The 19,068-nt window shown below is 43.5% G+C and overlaps 1 protein-coding gene across 3 annotated transcripts; it reads right to left on the reverse strand.

Annotated features, from left to right (window-relative positions):
• Nucleotides 1-380: 380 nt before the first annotated feature.
• INCENP (inner centromere protein) lies at nt 381-18,950 on the reverse strand. Of its 3 annotated transcripts, XM_075048583.1 has the most exons (18): nt 18,799-18,950; nt 18,595-18,708; nt 17,302-18,083; nt 15,344-15,395; nt 15,141-15,174; nt 12,738-12,816; nt 11,535-11,586; nt 11,097-11,214; nt 10,875-11,009; nt 8,474-8,583; nt 7,965-8,085; nt 7,069-7,191; nt 6,338-6,510; nt 5,951-6,041; nt 4,321-4,434; nt 2,986-3,145; nt 2,005-2,248; nt 381-1,489 (listed from the first exon to the last, which is right to left on the reverse strand). In XM_075048583.1, exons 1-17 carry the CDS (start codon nt 18,948-18,950, stop codon nt 2,034-2,036), a joined length of 2,625 nt encoding a protein of 874 aa, XP_074904684.1. In that variant the 3' UTR covers nt 381-1,489; nt 2,005-2,033. The 3 variants fall into 3 exon arrangements, with proteins under 3 accessions (XP_074904684.1, XP_074904683.1, XP_074904685.1); XM_075048582.1 differs by having other exon boundaries at nt 381-2,248; XM_075048584.1 differs by lacking the exon at nt 4,321-4,434 and having other exon boundaries at nt 381-2,248; nt 18,799-18,941.
• Between the last annotated feature and the right edge of the window lie 118 nt (nt 18,951-19,068).

The raw sequence follows: 19,068 nt of genomic DNA on the forward strand, positions 1-19,068 counted from the left end.
TTGCTCCAGCTGGTGGTAGCAATTCTGAAAATTTTCTGAAGTTATATAAGTAGTGAATTACAGGGATGTAGGTTAGTTCGTGATGAATTCAATTCATGTATTCCTTAGCAAAGATTTCTGGGAATATATCATCATGCCAAACTGTCCCTCAGAAACAAAAGAAGAAAGTAAAACTAGTCAGCAAATTCTGCAGGGTTACCAAAGTACAAATATTTTCCGCTGTAGCAGGAATTATGAAGTTCTTCCTAGACAGAACATTCCTGTCTTAAGGAAACAGTGCAAAAAGCAACCCAAAAGGACAGATTCCAAAATACTGTAGATTTTTCTAATAAAAAGCTATAATGAGTCCAGAAGAGAAGCCCAGAGATGATTTAACTCACTTTTATCAAATTGTCAGACATTCAAACAGCATTCAACTTTAAAGATTTCACCATTTCAGCAAGCTTTCTTACAAAAAGGTTATGTTCATTCTAAGATACAAAATTCAATCTACAGAGCTTCTATCAAAGTACAATCATCTCACAGATATAAACACTGATCAATAGCATAGCATCTAGCAGTTGATGTATTTAAATATAAAACCCCACATCATTTTAAAAACATTTGCTTGCAAACAGTTCATTAATTATATGCACAAGGTAGAAGTCTCCTTACACATTGTATAATCTCCGTACAGTGTTTTGTTTAAAGGACCGAGTTGTATCTAAGGAGAAACAGTGTTCTTCAGCCGTTTGCTTACTGAAATTGCAGCCATGAATGCTCACCCATCTTTAAAACAAATCAAGCCACAAGATGAATCAGAGGTAAGAACCATATAGGTTGCCTAATTTGTAGAAGACAGACTTCCACAACAATCTACAGAAACTAATGTAACTGTTTCCCTTAAAATCTTCCAGTAAGCACTCTTCTATTGAGACCTCTACTCTCTGTACAGGAGCTTGTTGCAGAGAAAACACAAGTGCCTGTGCCATTTGCAAGTTAGGTGTAGAAAGAATGACTAAAACACCAAGTGCTCTTGGAACTGAAATTCTGAGCTGATATTTTGCTGTTAGGAGGAAATTGTCTTGATAACAGTCCATTTGATACTGTCTGATTGAACATGAAGTGCAAAACAGGCCTAGAAATAAAACCGATGCTGAACAAATGAAAGAGCCAAGGGGAGAAAAGAGAAAGATAGGTTAAACTCATTCTTTCAATCCAATCTATGCCACAGACATGGAATTTAAATTAGAGAAACAAAATTCTGTCAGAACCTTTGTACAATTTCTCTTAACAAAGCCTAGAACAACAAAGCCTAGGATCAACAAAGCCTGCTTACACTACTCTGGGTATTCCTGGAGACACGATTACACTGAGGGTCACATCTCTCTTCAACAGCTGAAGGAAGGGCAATAAAATCCTCTGGGTATTTCAGCCTGAGCTGTAATAAAGTTGGCATCAATCTAGCTTAGGCACATAATTGCACTTGGTGTTGGCATAAAGTGTATTGCTGAAAAATGAAAAAATGAAATCATTTTGCAATTTGCAGGAGATGAAGAAGATGACAGCTGCTAAAACCTTGCTTCTGCAGAACATCAGTAGTGCATATTTGGATTTTACCCAAAATGCGCGCAGTGGTCCTTAGCTGTACAAGTACTCTGGGTTCAGCCATGAGGTGGGCAGGGACAGTACAGACATACAACTTTTGTCTACTGCTGGCAGCTACTACCAGGCCTGCTTTGCTGAACAGGACAGGATCACACAGCTTAGGTGATGCACTCTCATGACCTAAAGGTCTAAATCTTTGCCAGCGTCAAGCTAAGGGTAAAAAGGAGATGCATCTTTCCAAGGCAGTATCTCCCAAAAGCTTGCTGTTTTGCCTAACAGTGAGAAAATAAGCCCCGAAAACTGAAAATGCAAGAGGCCCAGTAAGAGCTGACATTTATTCAATGCTAATACCTAAAGATTTACAGATACTGAACAGTAACTCTTTTCTCACCTAGAGAGACAGAAATGCATACCCACCAGTCCACAAGAAACAGCCACTGCCCACGTCAGTACTTTTTCAGGCTGTATGGCAGACCTAGAACCGATTTGGCACCTGGAAATGGTGGGGAACTCCACACAGCAGAGCTTGTGCGCTTGAAGTAGCGTGGTTTGCTTTTGTAAAAGATGTCCTCCAGCTTGGGGCTTGCAATCACCCCAAAGAGTGCATCAACATTGGGAGGGTTGTAGTACTGGCGGATTACAGCTTGGCTAAGCTGATTCCCTAGAGAAACAAAAGATTAAATTTTCATTAATTTTTTTAATTGAAATTGCTGTGCAGGCTGCTTGTATGCAATGTGTCCCTGCTCTCCTCATCTCTAATCAGAGATCACAAATGGGAAAAATCCTGCAGTATTTGATGTTTTAAAGCACCCTGTTTAAGCCTTAAGATTCACCACAGTTCATTTGGAGGGCAAATATCGCATGTGCTGAGTTCTGCCCAGGAACTAGAATAAGTTTGCAAGAGGCAAGGTTTCTCAGCTTTTCTTCCTGGAGATACCATTAGTTTCCCCACAACGTCTTAGCTCCCCTGGGGTAGGTGGAATATGAAATCATGGAAATGAGTATTTCAGAACCAGAACAGCCAGTCTGAAACCTGGTCCATGACATCTGGCATTACTTTGCTTTTTAAAGCCAAATCAATGTCAAGCAGGCTCAAGGCCACAGCACTAATTCATAATTATTCCTTTCACGTTGGCAAAATGACACTAGAAGCTCTGTTAAGGCAGTTTAACAGAGTATTTTTTCCCCAACATTGTCGCAAGAAGATCCCCAAGTGGTAGAGGAGCCCTTAACTCAGCACTCCAGCCACGCTGCTGGAGATTAGTACTTTTAACTACAGTGTGCAAGTAGGAGGAACTGGGCAAAAATTTTATACCAGGTCTTACTATCCATTGGAGCAAAGCTGTAGTAGGGTTTGTCAGGGGATCTCAGCACAGATATGAACCTGCTAACACATACCAGTGGCCCAGGCAGGGATGGGCTTGCGAGGCTGGCTTTCGTCATCAGTAGAGTCATCGCTATTCAGATCCATTCCATAGTTGTTTGGATTTACCGTGGGGGCCTTTGAATCTTTCTGGGCCTGTGGAGTCATCTGGTATGAATTGCAGGCAGGTGAATTCTAGAAGACAAATATATTACACAGGCATTAGATACAATAGCACTGCTACGCTTCCGAGCTGCAGCAAGATGCTTGTCGGCTAGCGTACCTCAATATTCCATCTTTGCTTTATTGCATAATTGCAAAGCCTGAAGCTTGGCAGTTCTAAAGTTTTGATCCAAGAACTTGACCCGAGTTCCAAAGTTTTGAGCCAATTATGACTTTGCATTGCCTTCTCCTGTTTAATTAGGCTGCTTAACTAACTGGATATGTATGACATGAACAAGCCAGCAATAGATGCATCTAATATACTTACAGCAGTTCCATTCGATTCAAGCAAGGCTTGAATGGAGTTGTTACGTCCTCAAAGCTGGAGCTGAGTAATGTGCTTTAAATAGTCTGCAACCAAACTTTTGGGCTTAATAATATTAAACTGATTATTACCACGTAGAGAATATACACAGCTCAGGACAAACTGTATTATAATTTTTTATGGGAACAGCATGACAGAGAAACGCAAGTGATGAAGAAAAATCTAAAACTGCAAATTTCACCAACCATGAAATATATCTAGAGTTGGAAAGTTTTTCTTCCTCATAGGACGGTGCCTTCATGGCTTTGTGTCCATTAACATTAACTCATATTTCACTAGTTTTGCACTTAAAGATTAAAATATATAGCTTTGCAAGGAGATAAAGATCCATATATTTGTTTTCAATGTTCAAGACCTGTACATTCACCTGCAGGTTTTTCTCAAGTTCCATCAGCAGTGAGGCCCAAATGCAATACTCTTGCACAGACTCTGCTGCCATCATGTGGCTGTTTCCAGCTTTGAACTTAAATAACATTTGCAACACCTCTTCCGCCTGTGAGGTTCATCCAGTATTTAAAGAGGAGCTTAAAAAGGCAAGGTAACTGTAACAGCTACTGCCTTATCGTGACAACAAGAAAACCCTGGCAAATACTTGCTGCTTCTCTTCCCTCCTTTTGACTCCCCAAAAGTTATTTAAATACTCAAGGCCACCAGGAGTCAACCTCAGATAACCAGGAAAAACGTTTACAGAATCCCTTCATTACTGAGAGGGAATATAAAAAGCAGAGGGTAAAACTGCCCATTGTAACAGCATGTCAATGCTGGAATCAAAGTTCTCTGATGTCATCCCTTAAAGAAATTTCACCAGAGAGCGCAGAATTACCTCTTTGTTTTCTAGGTGCTGTGTTTGGGCTATATCTTTAGCCTTTTGTTCCTTTGGTAGTTTCTTCTGTTCTTGCTCCTGACTCTTCATCTCTGCTAGCCTCTGCTCCTCCTGCTGGCAAGCCAACGCCACAAATTAATTAATCTTATGAACTAAGCTACGCTGTTAACCCAGGTATCCATTTTTTTGATATGCAAAAAAAAAAAATAAATCTAAGCACCTGATTGCAAGTCTTTGTTGCTTGTGATGCTAAGGAGCACTTTGAACAAATGCAATGCAATGGTTAGCTTTCCTCACAAAGTGGCACAAACTGACCTTCCCATTTAAGAGCATTAGTTCCCGTCCTCTGACAATGCAATGACCTCATGCTTTGAAAAACTTGCTACTGACTTTATCTTCAGGATATAAACATCAGAATCCAGCTGACCATCTGCAGATGGAAAAGTCTATGCTACTGATCTTAGCCTCTTTTTACACTAATAAACAGTATTTTTATAGACCAAGTCATCCTATTGTACAGTAACCATCCCAAACAGGTCAAAAGAATCTCACCCTATGAATGCTTAGTTTTTCCTACTGAATCTAAAGGAAACCAAGAGGCTGCTAAGTCAAAACAGTAGACATCTAAAATCTACTGAAATAAATCCCACCCAGTCTTACCGGCAGAACAAGTTGTACTGAGGTCTACCATCAGCTGCCTGTCAACTTCACAAAGCTAACTGAGAGCGAGGGGCTTGCTGGGCATGGAGGGATCCCCACCAAGGAATTCAGCTCCCTGAGGGCAGCTGGACAACTGCTGTCAGTGTGCTAATACCACAGGTCTGCTAAGTGGAGTGACAATGATTTCAGGCAAATGTTGGAAAATTTCCAACCAACTATTCCAACCTTCTGTTCTTTCTCACAAATCATCTTGAAAGCGCAAGTTCTCCCAGATCTTATATAAACCAAAAAGCAACAGTCCCAATAGCAAAAGGTTTGCTACCAATTCCCCGCAATTACTGTGTGCAAATACTTCAGAAGGGACATTCCAAAAGCTACCCGAACGACACCTGTGGGCTTTATCTCTGCTCTGGTGAAAATGTATGCTGCAAGTTAAGCAAAAACCTGAGCCTATCCAGCTGCAATTGCTTTATTCAAATAGCATGAACTGCCAAGGCATCAAAAGTTCCCTCTTCAACACGACAAGCAAAAACACCTGCTTAGTTTATCTATGCTGCATGACTGTTGCAGAAAAAGCCTACAAGTCTGTACTTGTGGTTCTGTTGAAAGTGGCACAAATGTAAAATTAAGATGTTGCTTCTGAAAAGTCTGGAATAAATTATTGATATCAAGAGAGGTGCGGATACACCTGGGCACAGAAAGGGGGAAAAGCTGAAAACCTCACTTCAATGTGTGTGTTTTCTGTTCTTCCTTCTTGCACTGCTGCCATCTAAAGAGAGCAAGCATACCTTCTGAAACAGACAGAGAACAGACTCTGGGTAAAAGCACCTTTGGTTGGCTCAAGTTCAGAAGTGCAACAACTCACTCATCAGGGTTCTTGATGGCTTCACAGCTCAGCTGCTCCTAACAGTAATGGCTACTGAAGTCAGATCCATGTGGCTCTACCCATCTACAAGTAGAGAGTACTTACTTCTTTCTTTTCCGTCTCTTTGTGGAGCTGTTCTTTAGCAGACAACACTTCCTTTTGCAGGCGAGCAGCTTTCTCCTGCTGTTCATGTAGCCTGAGAACCAAAGCAACAGACCATTACTCTCAAAACTATGCAGGGGTACCCTCCCGTCCAGTGCCTGCTGCAAACCCCTCTTTTTCTCACAGCTTTTCAGTGCACATCCCACCATACTTCCTATGTTATTGAGCCCAGAATTTCTTCTTGGCATCTCAGTACACATAATGGTCCAGAGTTGCACCGACAGCACAAAGTAGCTCTTCGCTGCTTGGGCGTTTCAATAGAGCCCTCAGTTACTGCTTCTTTTCAAAGTCCCAGCACAGAATTTAGTACATAAATGGATATTGTCTTACTTTTCTGCCTGGATCCTCTCCTGTTCCTTCTTCTTCTCCATCTCTCTCTCTACAGCCAGTTGTTTCTCTCTCTCCTGTTCTGCCTGTCTCTGCTCAGCAATCTTCCTGGCACGTTCCTGCTCCTCTTCCTTCCTCTTCTGCATTAGCTCTTTGTGCCGACGTTCCTCCTCCTCCTGGTAAGCCCAACAAGGCAATTACACACCTTACATTGTAGAGGAACAAGCTCCAGAGTAAAGGAGCAGGAGCACCTTATTTGACTCAAGTCTCCAGCACCTATCAGTACACAGCAGGGAACCAACTCAGGGCTTAAGTCCCAGTGCTTTCAAGGTAGGTGCATGATCTCTCCAGCTATTTCAATGCTGGCCTTCCCCTGCCCACAATGTACCCCAAAGGGCCTAATGGCCACCATGCTTTGGATCTCTGAGAGACAGGTTTAACTGAGAAATTTTAATACGTGCCAATCCACAAATTAAGGTCTTTAGTAAGAATCTGTTCAGAACTGCAGAAGAAATGTGGGTCACAATCGCCACTAACAGCTTACAGCATATTGCAAGAGGAAGCAAGAAGCACAACACTGCAGAGAGCTTTAAGGACAAAGACTCTCCACTACACTAATTTCAGTCAGTTGTTTTGTGTTAGTACTCCCGCTGGATTCCTTGCTTACAAAGACTGTGGCAGACTGTGGCCATTCTAATTGCATGCAGGACGACAGGATGGGCTCCAGCACAGACCTGCTGCAGTGCTTTTTGTTTTCTGGCCTCTTCATCATGCCTGCGCCGGGCCTCTGCTTCTTCCATTTTCTTGGCAGCTGCTTTTTTTTTCATCTTCTCTTCTGCCAACCTTTCTTCCCGCACCTAAGACACACATGTAGCTAGCTGAATACCTAAATCTCAGATGGGACAGTTCTCTCTGCATGTGAAATACCATAGCAGCAAGTCTCAAAGATGCAGAGCTCCCACCCTCTCACAAAGCAAAAGCTTCCTTCTTTGCCACCAGGAGCCAATGGGATCTGTGCTTTATTTTAAAAAGGTAATATTTAGGGAAATGACCTTCTTTTACATCTCCATAGGAAGAGCTCATCCTATTCTGGTATTTATACACCTAATACCACAAAAAACATCAGAATATGTTCTCAGAACCGTGAAATAATAAAAGCAGATGGAGATAATTAAAGCAGAGAAATGACTGCTATGGTCCCATGTGCAAATTGTCTGAAAATCTCAGATACAAGAAAGGGTCTGGAGGAAGTATGTTTATTTTCACCTTTTCATCTATTAGTCAGATGGGAGAACAACTTCAAGTAGATAAGGCCTCAGGGCCATTAGGCTGGCTTTATCTACTTGAAGTTCTTCCCCCATTTGTCTAACAGAGCCTTGCTAAAGCCCATTTAGATTCATAATTCTGGAAAATAAGGGTTTTCATCTGCCATTTGCTGTAACCAAGAGAAAGGCAGTCACTCAGAATCACCAAGTTTCTGGAAAGATCTTTATTCAACCATCCTCCAGTTCATTCTCCAGATTTCAACAGCCTCAGTTCCTCTCTTTCTGGAAGGCATGGTCACGTGGCATCATCTACCTCAACAGACTTTATTCTCCCAAATAAACTCTATAGGTATATTGGGCCTTACCTTCTCAGTCTTCTCATCAAACAGAGCTATCTTCTGCTCAATGCGCCTTTTCCTCTCTTCCTCTATTTGTTCTGCCCGTTCCCGAGCTTGCAACACTTTGCGCAGGCGCTCCTCACGCTTCCTATAGGACACAGCCCAACTTCATCATTGTAGTCCAGCTAGATGAGTTCTTTACAACTCAAATACAAGGCCAACAGACACAGCTCTTGGGCAGCATGAAATTCACTGAACAAAATACACCATTCATTTAAACATTAGCAATATTTTTAAGGTCCACCTGAGACAGAGGACTTAAGACAAAAAGCTGAAGAAGCAGTCAGCTAGGATAGTTAACTTTTCATTAGCATTCTAGACACATACTATGAGAACAAATACTGTCTTTGCAGTGTGAGAGCAGGCCAACAAGAATATTTGCTGCATGTAAGAACACTGCAAGATAAAAGACCTAGATATAGGGACCTACAGGTGCAGAGAGAGCAATCCAGACAAGGAAGAAAGCATATACTCACAGCCTTGCCTCTTCTAGTCGCCGTTTCTTTTCTTCCTCCAGTTTTTGTTTTCTCAGCTGCTCAGCTTCTTGCTTTTTTCTCAGAGTCTCTAGCTTCTGTCTCTCCTTTTCCTAGGTGGATTGAAATGTGATTATACCTACCTGCCAGGGCTTCCTTCTACCTCAACTTGCTCAGGTTAAGGGCCCGGAGGTAACACCAAGGAACTGCAGCCAGAACCAAAGGATAGTAACAAGCCTGAAACAGAGCTCAGGTAGCCTGTGATGTGGTCATGGATGTTTGGGAACAGATGTGATAGAAAACAAGGCAGTGGTATTAATCTTAGAAAGCGAGAGAAACTAGGCCGCTGAAACAGAAGCATCAGCTCCTGAAGTCCAGGCAGCTTCCGCAGAGATTGCAGACAGACAGCACTGTGATTTATGTTGGTAAAAAGAACCAAAAAAGCAGTGTTAATGCTTGGCAATGATACTGACATCCTGCAGCAAGTGTAGGGGACAGATGGTGCTCTAGGAAACACCTTGCTTGCTTAACTCAGAGCTCCCGCTGGTGTCTTTGCTTCCCACAAAGCTTCATGTCATGGTAAACCACCACCATTTAGACAGAGTGCTTACAGCTTGTTTCAAGCACACAGTCAGCCCCATATGTCATTCAGGCAGAAATGCAGGACATTTGTCCCATTTTTTCCAAACAGTCCATCTAACTCAGCCTAAGTGTACTGTCAATTAGAAGAGCAAGATCCAGCCATCACCACAGTCAGAGCAAATAGATTAAGATAAACTAATGCCAGACTTGATACTGCAGATGCCTAATTATGACAGGCCTGCCTGGTTTTATTACAAACCCATTGATAAGCATGGTGAACTATTCAAGTGATTACCTTATGCTGGGCTCCATGTTGTAAATGATTGGTGTTATTAGTATCTAAACTGGCTAATTTGAAACTAACAATTATATCTTATTGCTCTGGTGCTATTTAGTTACATTTAGCCCCCACAAAATAAAAATCCTGAGAGCAGGTTGGCCACAACAAAATAAAACCTAAAATGTAACATTCGATGAACTGACAGCAACAAAGGATGCACTAGTCAGAAGACTCTTCTCATCATATTAGGTCCTTTGCCAATACAGACACTAACATCAACAGGAACACCAGTGAGATCGAAGCTCGAATCCTTCACTACTTCCTCATGATAGACTTTTCTTATCTGCTGGAGTACAGCAGCAACCATGACAGCTTTAAGCAATACAAAGTTCTGTTACTAGGTTGCCAGATAGAAGCAACATGCAGTAAAACCAGTTTCTGCAGTATGCCCTCCTCTCTGTCCCCAACTCTCCTGCAAGTGAAAACAAGCCCTAGAACTACCTTATTTTGCAGGCAAGTTGTTGGGTATTAGAAGTACGAGCAATCTATGCTCAGCATGCCAGCTTCTAGCATGTCCCTAGGTGCATCTGTGAAGCTACACCCTTGTACTTGCCTGACACTGTCAGAGAGCTGTTCTGGAACAGGAACTACAGCACATTGATTGAAACCTACTTTTCCTTGAACACTGACTTCTCTTCTGAGTCAAATACCAAATCTAAACACAGATCAGGTAAGAGTAAGGGCTGCCCATCAGTGATGCGGGTAGTATTCCTACTGCAACTCCAGCCCATATAATTAAGTGATCATGATTTATGACCTGTGTAAGCAGAACACAGGGAAAACCAACTCCCTTTGGAAATCTAGAACCAGATCTCAAATCCCATCCACCCAAAGCACTAGTCTGTTTGGGGTACAGGTGCTTCCCCAGTGATGCTATAAACTTCGCTGTGGTATTGCATAGGTAGAGGCATCGGCCTGCAAACAGCAAAGGTGCGTTGTTTGTCTTTGCTGGTTGGAACAATTATACTACACAGATATTGATGCCTATTAGATTTGGATACTGGCATACTTGTCTCACTGACCCAGCAGTCTCCTATTCAGGACAGTCTCATGTTTCTTCCTGCTTCAAAGGTCTGAAAAAACTCAGAACACCAGAAGCTTGGATTTAAGAGGCATTTGCTCAGATCTCACTCACTAAAAAGGAGTCCTAGAAAGGAGACTGTGGATGTGCAGACTTCAGTTTATATATACACCTCAACTGCAGTATTCAAAATCCCTGTGATTTTCGTTTCCCAGTTTTCATTCCCAACTGTTACTTGCTAATACCACAGGGGAATGCTACAGTAATAAACCTTAGAGTCCAAATTAGGACTCTTTAGGAAGCTGTCTAATCACAATTTTATTTAGTTTATGTAAGTGTAAACAGACTGCTTAAAGTTACTTCTTTGTTTCGTATGGGTTGAAAAGTTTCTTTCATGTCTGTGCTTTAACTTAGACACTCATCAGACCATCATGTACTAGCTTAAAACAGTCTCGTCTTACCTTGGGATTAGATTGGAGAGGAGTGTTGTACCTGATAAAAGATTTTATTACTCCATTTCTCCCCACAGAGCTTGGCGTCATGAGGAGCTGGTTCTTCTGCACAGTGTGCAAAAACGTTTTGAAAGGACGTACAACCTATGAGAGCAAAGCCAAAAACGATCCTCAGGAGCGTGAGTATGAAGCAGGTCTTGGTGAAGTACATCAGGGTTACAAGGATCTTACTTTACTGGCTGGAAAGGTAGGGGACGGGGTTTTTCTTCTTGGAGGAGAAAGCCCTCCATCTTCTGCCTGCTGATTGTCATAGCGTTCATCCACAGCTCTTTTGTAACTTGGCTTTCTCCTGTGAGAAAAACGCAGTCCATCACACATGGCAAATCCTCCTGATTGTCTCAAAGTCAGGCTTAAAAAAAGGTCATAAAACTATCCTAGCTTAAAAGATATTTCATTGTGTATACACAAGTAGGTATTAAATAAAAAATTTCTAATGTGATGGAAGATACAAATTAAATCCTCTTTTCATAGAGGCAGAGGAAACTTACTGCAAGTTTCACAGCCACAAAACACTGAAGCCATTTAACAATGTTCAGCATTGAACCTGCTTTGAACTGAACTACAGATCTCCAGAGGCACCTTCCAACCAGAATGATTCTACGAACATACCTGGCACTCTGGGGAGGTTCCTGGGTCTCCCCATTCTTATTTAAGTTGCTTTCTGAAAAAAAAACCAAACCAACAGTTACACTGTTAATTCTAGCAGAAAAAAAAATCCCTTCCAACCCAGTGTATTAGGTCTGGCTGAGATGGAGTTAATACTCCCCATAACAGCCCTCGTAGCGCTGTGCCCTGCTTCAGTAGCTAAAAAGGTGTTGATAACACACCAATGTTTTGGCTACTGCTGAGCAGTGCTGGCACAGCATCAAGGCTGTCTCCCCAACATTTTTGCCCTCCCCTCAATGGCAGGCTGGGGCAGGGCAAGATCTTGGGAGGGGACACAATCAGGACAGCTGACCTAAACTAACCAAACAGATATTCTATACCATATGACGTCAGCTCAGATATAAAAGCTAAGTAAAGGGAGATGGAGGGGGGGGGCATTTTGTCTTCCGGAGCAACCACTACGCGTACTGAAGCCCTGCTTCCCGAGAAGTGGCTAGACATCGCCTGCTGATGGGAAATAGAGAATAACATCATTTGTTTTTCCTTTGCTTTCGCACGCGCAACCTTTGCTATCACTATATTAAACTGTCCTTAACTTGATCCACGAGCCTTTTGTTATATTTTCTCCCCCCGTCCAGCTGAGGAGGGGGAGTGATAGAGCAGCTTTGGTGGGCACCTGGCATCCAACCAGGGTCAACCCACCACACCCAGCTTTGAAAGTGGACAACAGATTTAGCAGCTCACTAAATAAGAAAAAAAATCTGCCATGAATTATGCACAGCAGGACTTTTCTTGCTTTCAGCAAGCAACTGCACCGTGCCATTCAAACCTAGAAATACAAAATAAAGCAAAGCTATCTAAAGTAATCTGTGGTATGCAGTTTGCACTAATGCAATGCTATTGTGTTCTGCACAGATACAGAGCAACTGCTTGCTTCAGAAACAGGGTTCAACTAGGTCTCCCAGGGAGAACATGCATCCCTCCATCTTCATTACATCTGTTTCCATGTGCTTCCCAGGGTGGAAAATAACTCCAGCACAGAATTTCCTAACTGTTAATCTCTTCAAACAAATCCTTGCTTGTCAAAGGTTAGTCTTTCAAACTGGGCTGTCAAATTAACTAGCCAATCTTTCAAAGCTCCCAGTCAGCCTCCCAACAAAGTGACAATTTTTTAAAATTCTGCCACAAAAATTCTCTGGAAGCTACCGTTGTTGCTCATCTCCTGCAGCTGTTCATTTCTGCTGATGGTTCGAGAGCGAAGGGACATTTGTGGACTTTGAGGACTCTGTAGGAAAAGCAAATGGGTTTCAGCACGATTCTCACACAGAAACAGCCAATTACTGTTTCAAATCATTATGTCATTCTGACAAGGTCACTCTTTGCAATATTACCAGAGAATGCAAAACCACATACATAGTATAAAGTATTGGTGGCAGTACCCAGAGTGAAGTCCTAACCTCCAGCTGCGAAAAATACCTCAGGACACCATCTTGGTAAATTTCTTGATGTCATGTCATCACTAGAAGCAGGGATGTTAACAGAACATAAGTATCTGCAACAAGGGATGCACTGCTTAAACTGAACTCATGAACTATTAAGGACAAAAGCATTTCAAGTTGGAAATCTGTTTATGCTTGCTGGACTTTTGGCAAGAGTCAGGCACCGCTCATTTTACTTAGCAGTGATGAATGGACAAACAGAGAGACAGCAAACAGCTCATTGCCTTGATTTATCTGTTTCTGTTATGAATGTGATAGGCATTGCTATTTGCCACCTTTGCACTTAGACCGATAAAAAATTACTTCTGTTTTGATAATGGTTTTATATGCCTGCAAGAGAGCTGGCAATGGCTTTTGAAATCTGCACTCTGCTAGCAATGCAAGCATTAACTCCAATCCCCAAACCCATGTTGGCCAGCATGTAAGCTGGCAGACACAAAGGAGTTGGGAAGAGAATAAAAAAGAAGTATGGAAACTTTATCCTCCCCAAATGCTTCTGTAGGGTCTTATCCTAAGGCTAGGTATAGGAAGCATCTTGTAGCGCAGCAGAAGGACATAGATCTAATTCATTTGAGATCAGGCCTGAGAAGAATCTGACCTTTAAGTAACAGCATGTATACAGGTACTGTCTTTACATGTTCCCATAGACAAAGATGTTTTCTAGTTTGAGAAGGTTGCTGAGCCACATTTTCACACTGCTCACAGCTCCCAGAGGAATTCTCTGGCAGAAACCAAACCACATTTGGTTTGCCAAGAACACTGCTGATAGATAGAAAGACAGATAGATAGATAGACAGAAAGACAGACAGACATACAAACAGAAAGAAAGAAAGGGGGCGGTAACCTGGTGACATAGGCTAAGAATGGGACAGGCTACAAGGTCCCACTCCCAACAGCAGCAGTATAGAAATAAAAGGTGAGGATCAAGGGTAGATCAAATACACTACATGGACTAGACTGTATTTATAAATTCATCAGGGTACAGAAACAAAAGATAAGAGTCCTCTATTCACAGATCTGCAAAGCAGTCTGTCAATTTTTCCTCTTCTCACCATTTTCCCTTTAAGCTTTTCTACAGTTCTAACTCAGGCAGCTAAAAATCCAAAGGCACTAGAAAAACTGAGTTTATTTGAACTTTTGCAGATCTACTGACAAGCACAGCCATAAAAGCACGTATAAACCTGTCCTTGTTTACAGAAGTGCTTAAGGCCACAGAACTCCGCTCCATTAATTCAGTCTTTGCTTATAGAAAATTATTCTGGACAAAACACTGATATAATCCTGGGGTTTCTTCCTCAGGAGGGCAATGAGAATTGTGGAGGGATATGTTTTGACCTTAATGATATTTACAAATTTCTGTGGTTGTCTTAAGACAAACTGACAAGCTTTGAATAATCTGCAGGACTAACGAAAAGGTCAAAAGAAGCTTTAAAAACACAGAAATAGTAATAGTGTACAAACTGTGTCCAACTGAAAAAACTTCCCTGAACTGTAAGAAGGTTATTTATCTGTATAGATTCAGGATTGAATTTTCATACAATTGATCTCTAGCCAGAGGCTAAGAAACAAGAGCCAGAAAGTAGGACTTGACTCTGAATGCCAGTGATACCAAGGTCAGTATTCAGTGCTGGTATGTGTCAACCCATCATTTACATTTACATCTATTTATGCTAAATGACAGAATGCTATTTTGTAGTCAAAGCTAGCCTTGGCTTTGAAAGCACCTGAGATTGTAACACCATACTGACAGAATACCTCTACTTGCATCCAAAATAAGCCTTGGGTCACATGTGCTTATTTTCCAAAGAAAACTTTAGTGGGTTTTGTTTTGCCAATTTTGGAACATTGTGATTAAAACAGACTTGACAATCTAGAATTTCTCTAGTCTGTGTATCAGAACCAGGGAGGCTATGTATAGGCTCATGCATGTATGCGAGCCAAGTGCTCTATGCCTTCTCTATTCAAGTGCTATGCAGCCCATTGACCAAATCCAGCGATCTGTGGCCAGAGCTCCTTAACTCCCCAATAACAAATGAGAGGTGTTTTCAACACATTTTGCTTGCAAGTCCACGCAAACAGAAATGCTTTTAAATCTCTCCTCAAATCTTACCAACTTGGAGGGGGTACAAGGTCCAGGAGGAGGCCTAGAAAAAAAAAAAATAAAGAAAAAAGGCATCCATGTTTAATAACATCAAGGAAACTGGGAAGCCACTTGTTATCTGCAAGCAGTGCATTTTATACCAAGAATGTCACTGTAAAAAAGTCCTCCAAGCAGGATATTAAGGATAAAGAAATATCTTAAAGTAGTCTCACCCAGTTTTGACAACTGTTTCTTCATCCTCTGGCGCCTCTCCAGAGCTGGAGACTGCAGGAAAAGAAAAAAATGCCAGAGCTATAACGTACAGGTGCAGGCCAAGACTCTTTGTAGGAGCGAAGTTCACTCATGACTGTTACAGAGGCATTTGCTCTGCCTCCTGGGTTACTGCCTACAATTCAAATGCATGCTGCTACAAGTAAGGGCAGCTGAATATACCTAAGTAGCACTAGAGAAAATGCTGCCTGCAATTTTAATATAAGAAAACAGATGTTTTCAATTATAGATGAGTTCTAAGTGATATTCAATGAGTTTACATTAAGAGTGACTAGGTTTGGACTCAGACTCATTTTGCAGGGCTGCATCCAAGTATTAGCAGTATTTAAAAACAGCATTATTTACAATCCCAGTGCTGCTTCCTGCTAAGCATTCCAGCTGGCTCAATGGTAGCTAGCTTTTAAGTACCATCACAGCCGGGAACTGCTGTTAATAATTAAGGCAGCAATGCAGCTTCAGCCTGGGTGGAGTACACAAGGGCAAACTTTGCACAGGCAAAGCATGCAGTCTGCTCCCATACTTCCATCGCGGGTGTTATCGAGGAAAGCACAAACACACGTGCTGTGTACACACATCCAGTGCAGGATCTGCTGCATCAGAGACACAGCAGATACACTCTGCAGTCAATTAACGTGCTTTGGGCTTTTGGACATTCACCAGCTTAACTGGAGCTGCCTGAAACATCTCAGTTCCTCTCCTTACACCTAGAAATTTTGACTAGGCAGAAGAACAGTCATGTCAAGTAGCACAGAGGGAAGAAATAAAGCCTTCCTTAAACCCCCAGGTAATCCAGATCCAGACAATATGGACTGATCATTTAAACTAGGTAGATAAAGCTATTTCAGTGCCTCTTCAAAGTTACAGATGAGGAGACTTCCCTACAGTTTCATTTTTTACTGAGGGACCTCTCAACACTGCACTTAGAAACTTACACAGCACTCCACACTACTCTGTTACCGGCACAGGAAATCCTCTACTAGGTACTGCAGTGCTCTGGTTCTGGAAAAACATTCAACTAGAACAGTTAAGTTGGTATGGAAAAAAAATACTACAGTGCTTGTCCAAACATATCCTTCTACAGCAAAAATAGGATAACTCTTCAAGAAAAGTCAGTTTTATACAGCACAAATCCCACAAAGCTAGAACACTGCAGATGAACACATTACAGTAATGTTATTTCAGCTGTATTAGTCCTCCCTTCAAACGAAAAAGTACGCTGTGCAAAAGAGCCAATCTCTCCTCAACATCAAATTGTGTGGAAGAGGTTCTCTTGCATCATCTGCATTTCAGGAGCCATTTACTAGTCCACCACTTACTAGCCACTTCTTTCCCTCACCTTGAAAAAAGTGATGCTATATCCATCATTGTTCTGCACCAAATCCAATGCTTATGTTCCAGTAGCACAGAAGAGTATTTAAATCAGTTTATCCTTCACTGAAGTTACTCTAGAACTAGCAGACAGATTTTGCTTAGGGCAGTGCATCTGTGATAGCTACCTCATTTCCCAGAAAACATGCAGGCCTTTGTAAGAGCCCACACCCCTCTTAAGCAGCCACCAGCAAAAACAAACCCCTTTCGCCAGCTTCCTCCTTAGCTTTGCAAGCTACACCACAGAAACTCAGAGACATTAAGGTTGTTCTCCCAGATGATTTACAAGGCTGAATTCACAGGCCACAAACTAGCAGTTACCTGGGTTTCTCTACTCACATAGGTCTCTAGAAAGCCAGTTAGAACATCCACACTTAATTGCAGCTTGTCTAGCCTAGGAGGATCAGCTGCTACACCCAAAGTGAAGAAATAACTCCATAACATTGTTTTTCCTCAGCAGCAAAAAGCAGTACATCAACAAAAAGAGCAGGAAAGGTGCAAAGCAAACTCATCTGGTGACATCCAATCTTACCATCCATGCGACTGGAGGACACAGATGACTTCTGAGCTGCCTTCCTCTTGACCATTCCCCTGGCAATAGATTTCCGCATCATACTTTCCCTTTTGCTGGCTAGTGAGTATTTCTCTGCCAGGGAGGTTCTGTGAGTCATGGAAGTTTTACCCATCAGACTCCTGCGCACTGAGCGACGGCTCAGCCTGGAGCCTGTTGGAGTCCCTGGGCTATCCCTTATGTGCTGGGAAGGCTCCTTATCAGACCCCTCTTGTACCTCAGCAGAGTCATCTACCTCCTCCAGCCTAGGCCCTTCACTTAAAACAACTGTAGTATTAGCTGCCTTTGCTGTCTTCAGCTCGGACACAGCCTCGCTTTCTCCAGCATCGTTTGCCTCGGGGGTATGAGGGATCATCAGCTCAAAGGCTGTGGGCACAGGCAGCGATTTGGCAACACTGCTTTCCCTGGGAGAACCATCATCTGAGCTCAAGACAAAGGTCGTGGAGAGCTTCTCTGCTGCTTTAGATGCACTCTTCTGGATGTGTAGCTCAGTGATAATGTGATCACTGACATCAGCTTCTACTAAGGGAACCTTCCCTTCTACTTGCTGGACAGGAGGGGTCTCAGGAAGGACCTGGAAGCTTTTAGCAGATGTTGCAGCCTGGGATCTTGTCACACGTTGAGGTGGACAGATTTCTTTGGCCTCAGCCCTGATTAGTTCCAGGTTTTCTTTATTGCGGAGTCTTTGAGAGTATCGTATGGCGGGTACCACCTTGAGACTGCTATTCCTCCTTCTAGATAACCTAAGAACAGAAACAGCATATTAGACTGGAACTGGATTCTGGGATAGACCGAAGCCCTTCTGCCCACAAACGAGAACTCACAGACAGACAAAGCTAAAACACGTGGGACGAGTCCCTCTAAGAGCTTAACACTCGGAGAGCTGCAGAAAGCAGCTCACGCAGACAGTAGCAAGTGTACATCATCGCTTTAGAGCAGAAGAGATAACTAAAGAAAGGAAACAGAGACATAAAAGGGAACCGAGTGAGGAAGACCAGTGCCTTTCAAGAGGCCCCCTGGACTGGGCCTTTAACCAGACTGGAGGAGGGAACGCCAGGGCACAGGCTTCGCGGAAATCACCCTGCGGCCTCCTGCAGCGGGATTTTTAGCCTCCCGCCAGCTCCCTCCCTCCTCCAGGCGCTGAGAGGACCGCTCGGCTCCACCAGCCGCCGGCCCGGCCTCTCCCCAACGCGGCGCTGTCAGGGCTCCGGCCCCCCCCCGCCGTCCACCCCTGGAGGGCCCCGGCGGGCCTACCTCTTCCTGCTCGGCTCCTGGTTCTCCTCCTGCAGGGCGGAAAGGCGCTTCCTCCGCTGCCGGTTCTTCTGCGACGGCGTCTTGGGCATCAGCTCCGGCTCGTCGCTGTAGTGGCTGCGAGAGGAAGAGGAGAGGCGGAGGGGGGGGTGTCAGCGCGGGGAGCGGCCGGTACCGGCCCGGTGCGGGACCGGCGGGGGTCGGTACCTGCTGAACATCCTGGCCGCCTCCTCACGGATCTCCTTCAGCCACACTAGGTCGGTCTCGTCCACCTGCCGCAGGAACTCCGCCAGCCGCCGGTTGCATACCGCCGGCAGCTGCGCCGGGCCCGCCGCCGCTGCCGCCATCGCCGCCGCCATCATCGCCTCAGCCGCCCCTGCCCCAACTGCCCGCCCGCGCGCGCGCACGCCCCCGACCCACCCCCACCGCCCGCCTGGAATTCAAACCTAGCGCCCGCCTTCCGCCCTGCCGACGCCA

This window comes from Buteo buteo, chromosome 16, assembly GCF_964188355.1.
Source record: "Buteo buteo chromosome 16, bButBut1.hap1.1, whole genome shotgun sequence".
Classification (NCBI taxonomy): domain Eukaryota; kingdom Metazoa; phylum Chordata; class Aves; order Accipitriformes; family Accipitridae; genus Buteo; species Buteo buteo.

Excerpts from the sequence above, each read along its gene's own strand:
- INCENP (XM_075048583.1), bottom strand. The coding sequence starts at position 18,950 with ATGGCGGCGGCGATGGCGGCAGCGGCGGCGGGCCCGGCGCAGCTGCCG. Across the intron at positions 15,175-15,343 it reads GAAACAGTTGTCAAAACTGG|GCCTCCTCCTGGACCTTGTA; the intron begins GTGAGACTACTT and ends TTTTTTTTCTAG. Across the intron at positions 6,042-6,337 it reads GAGAGGATCCAGGCAGAAAA|GCTACATGAACAGCAGGAGA; the intron begins GTAAGACAATAT and ends TTTGGTTCTCAG.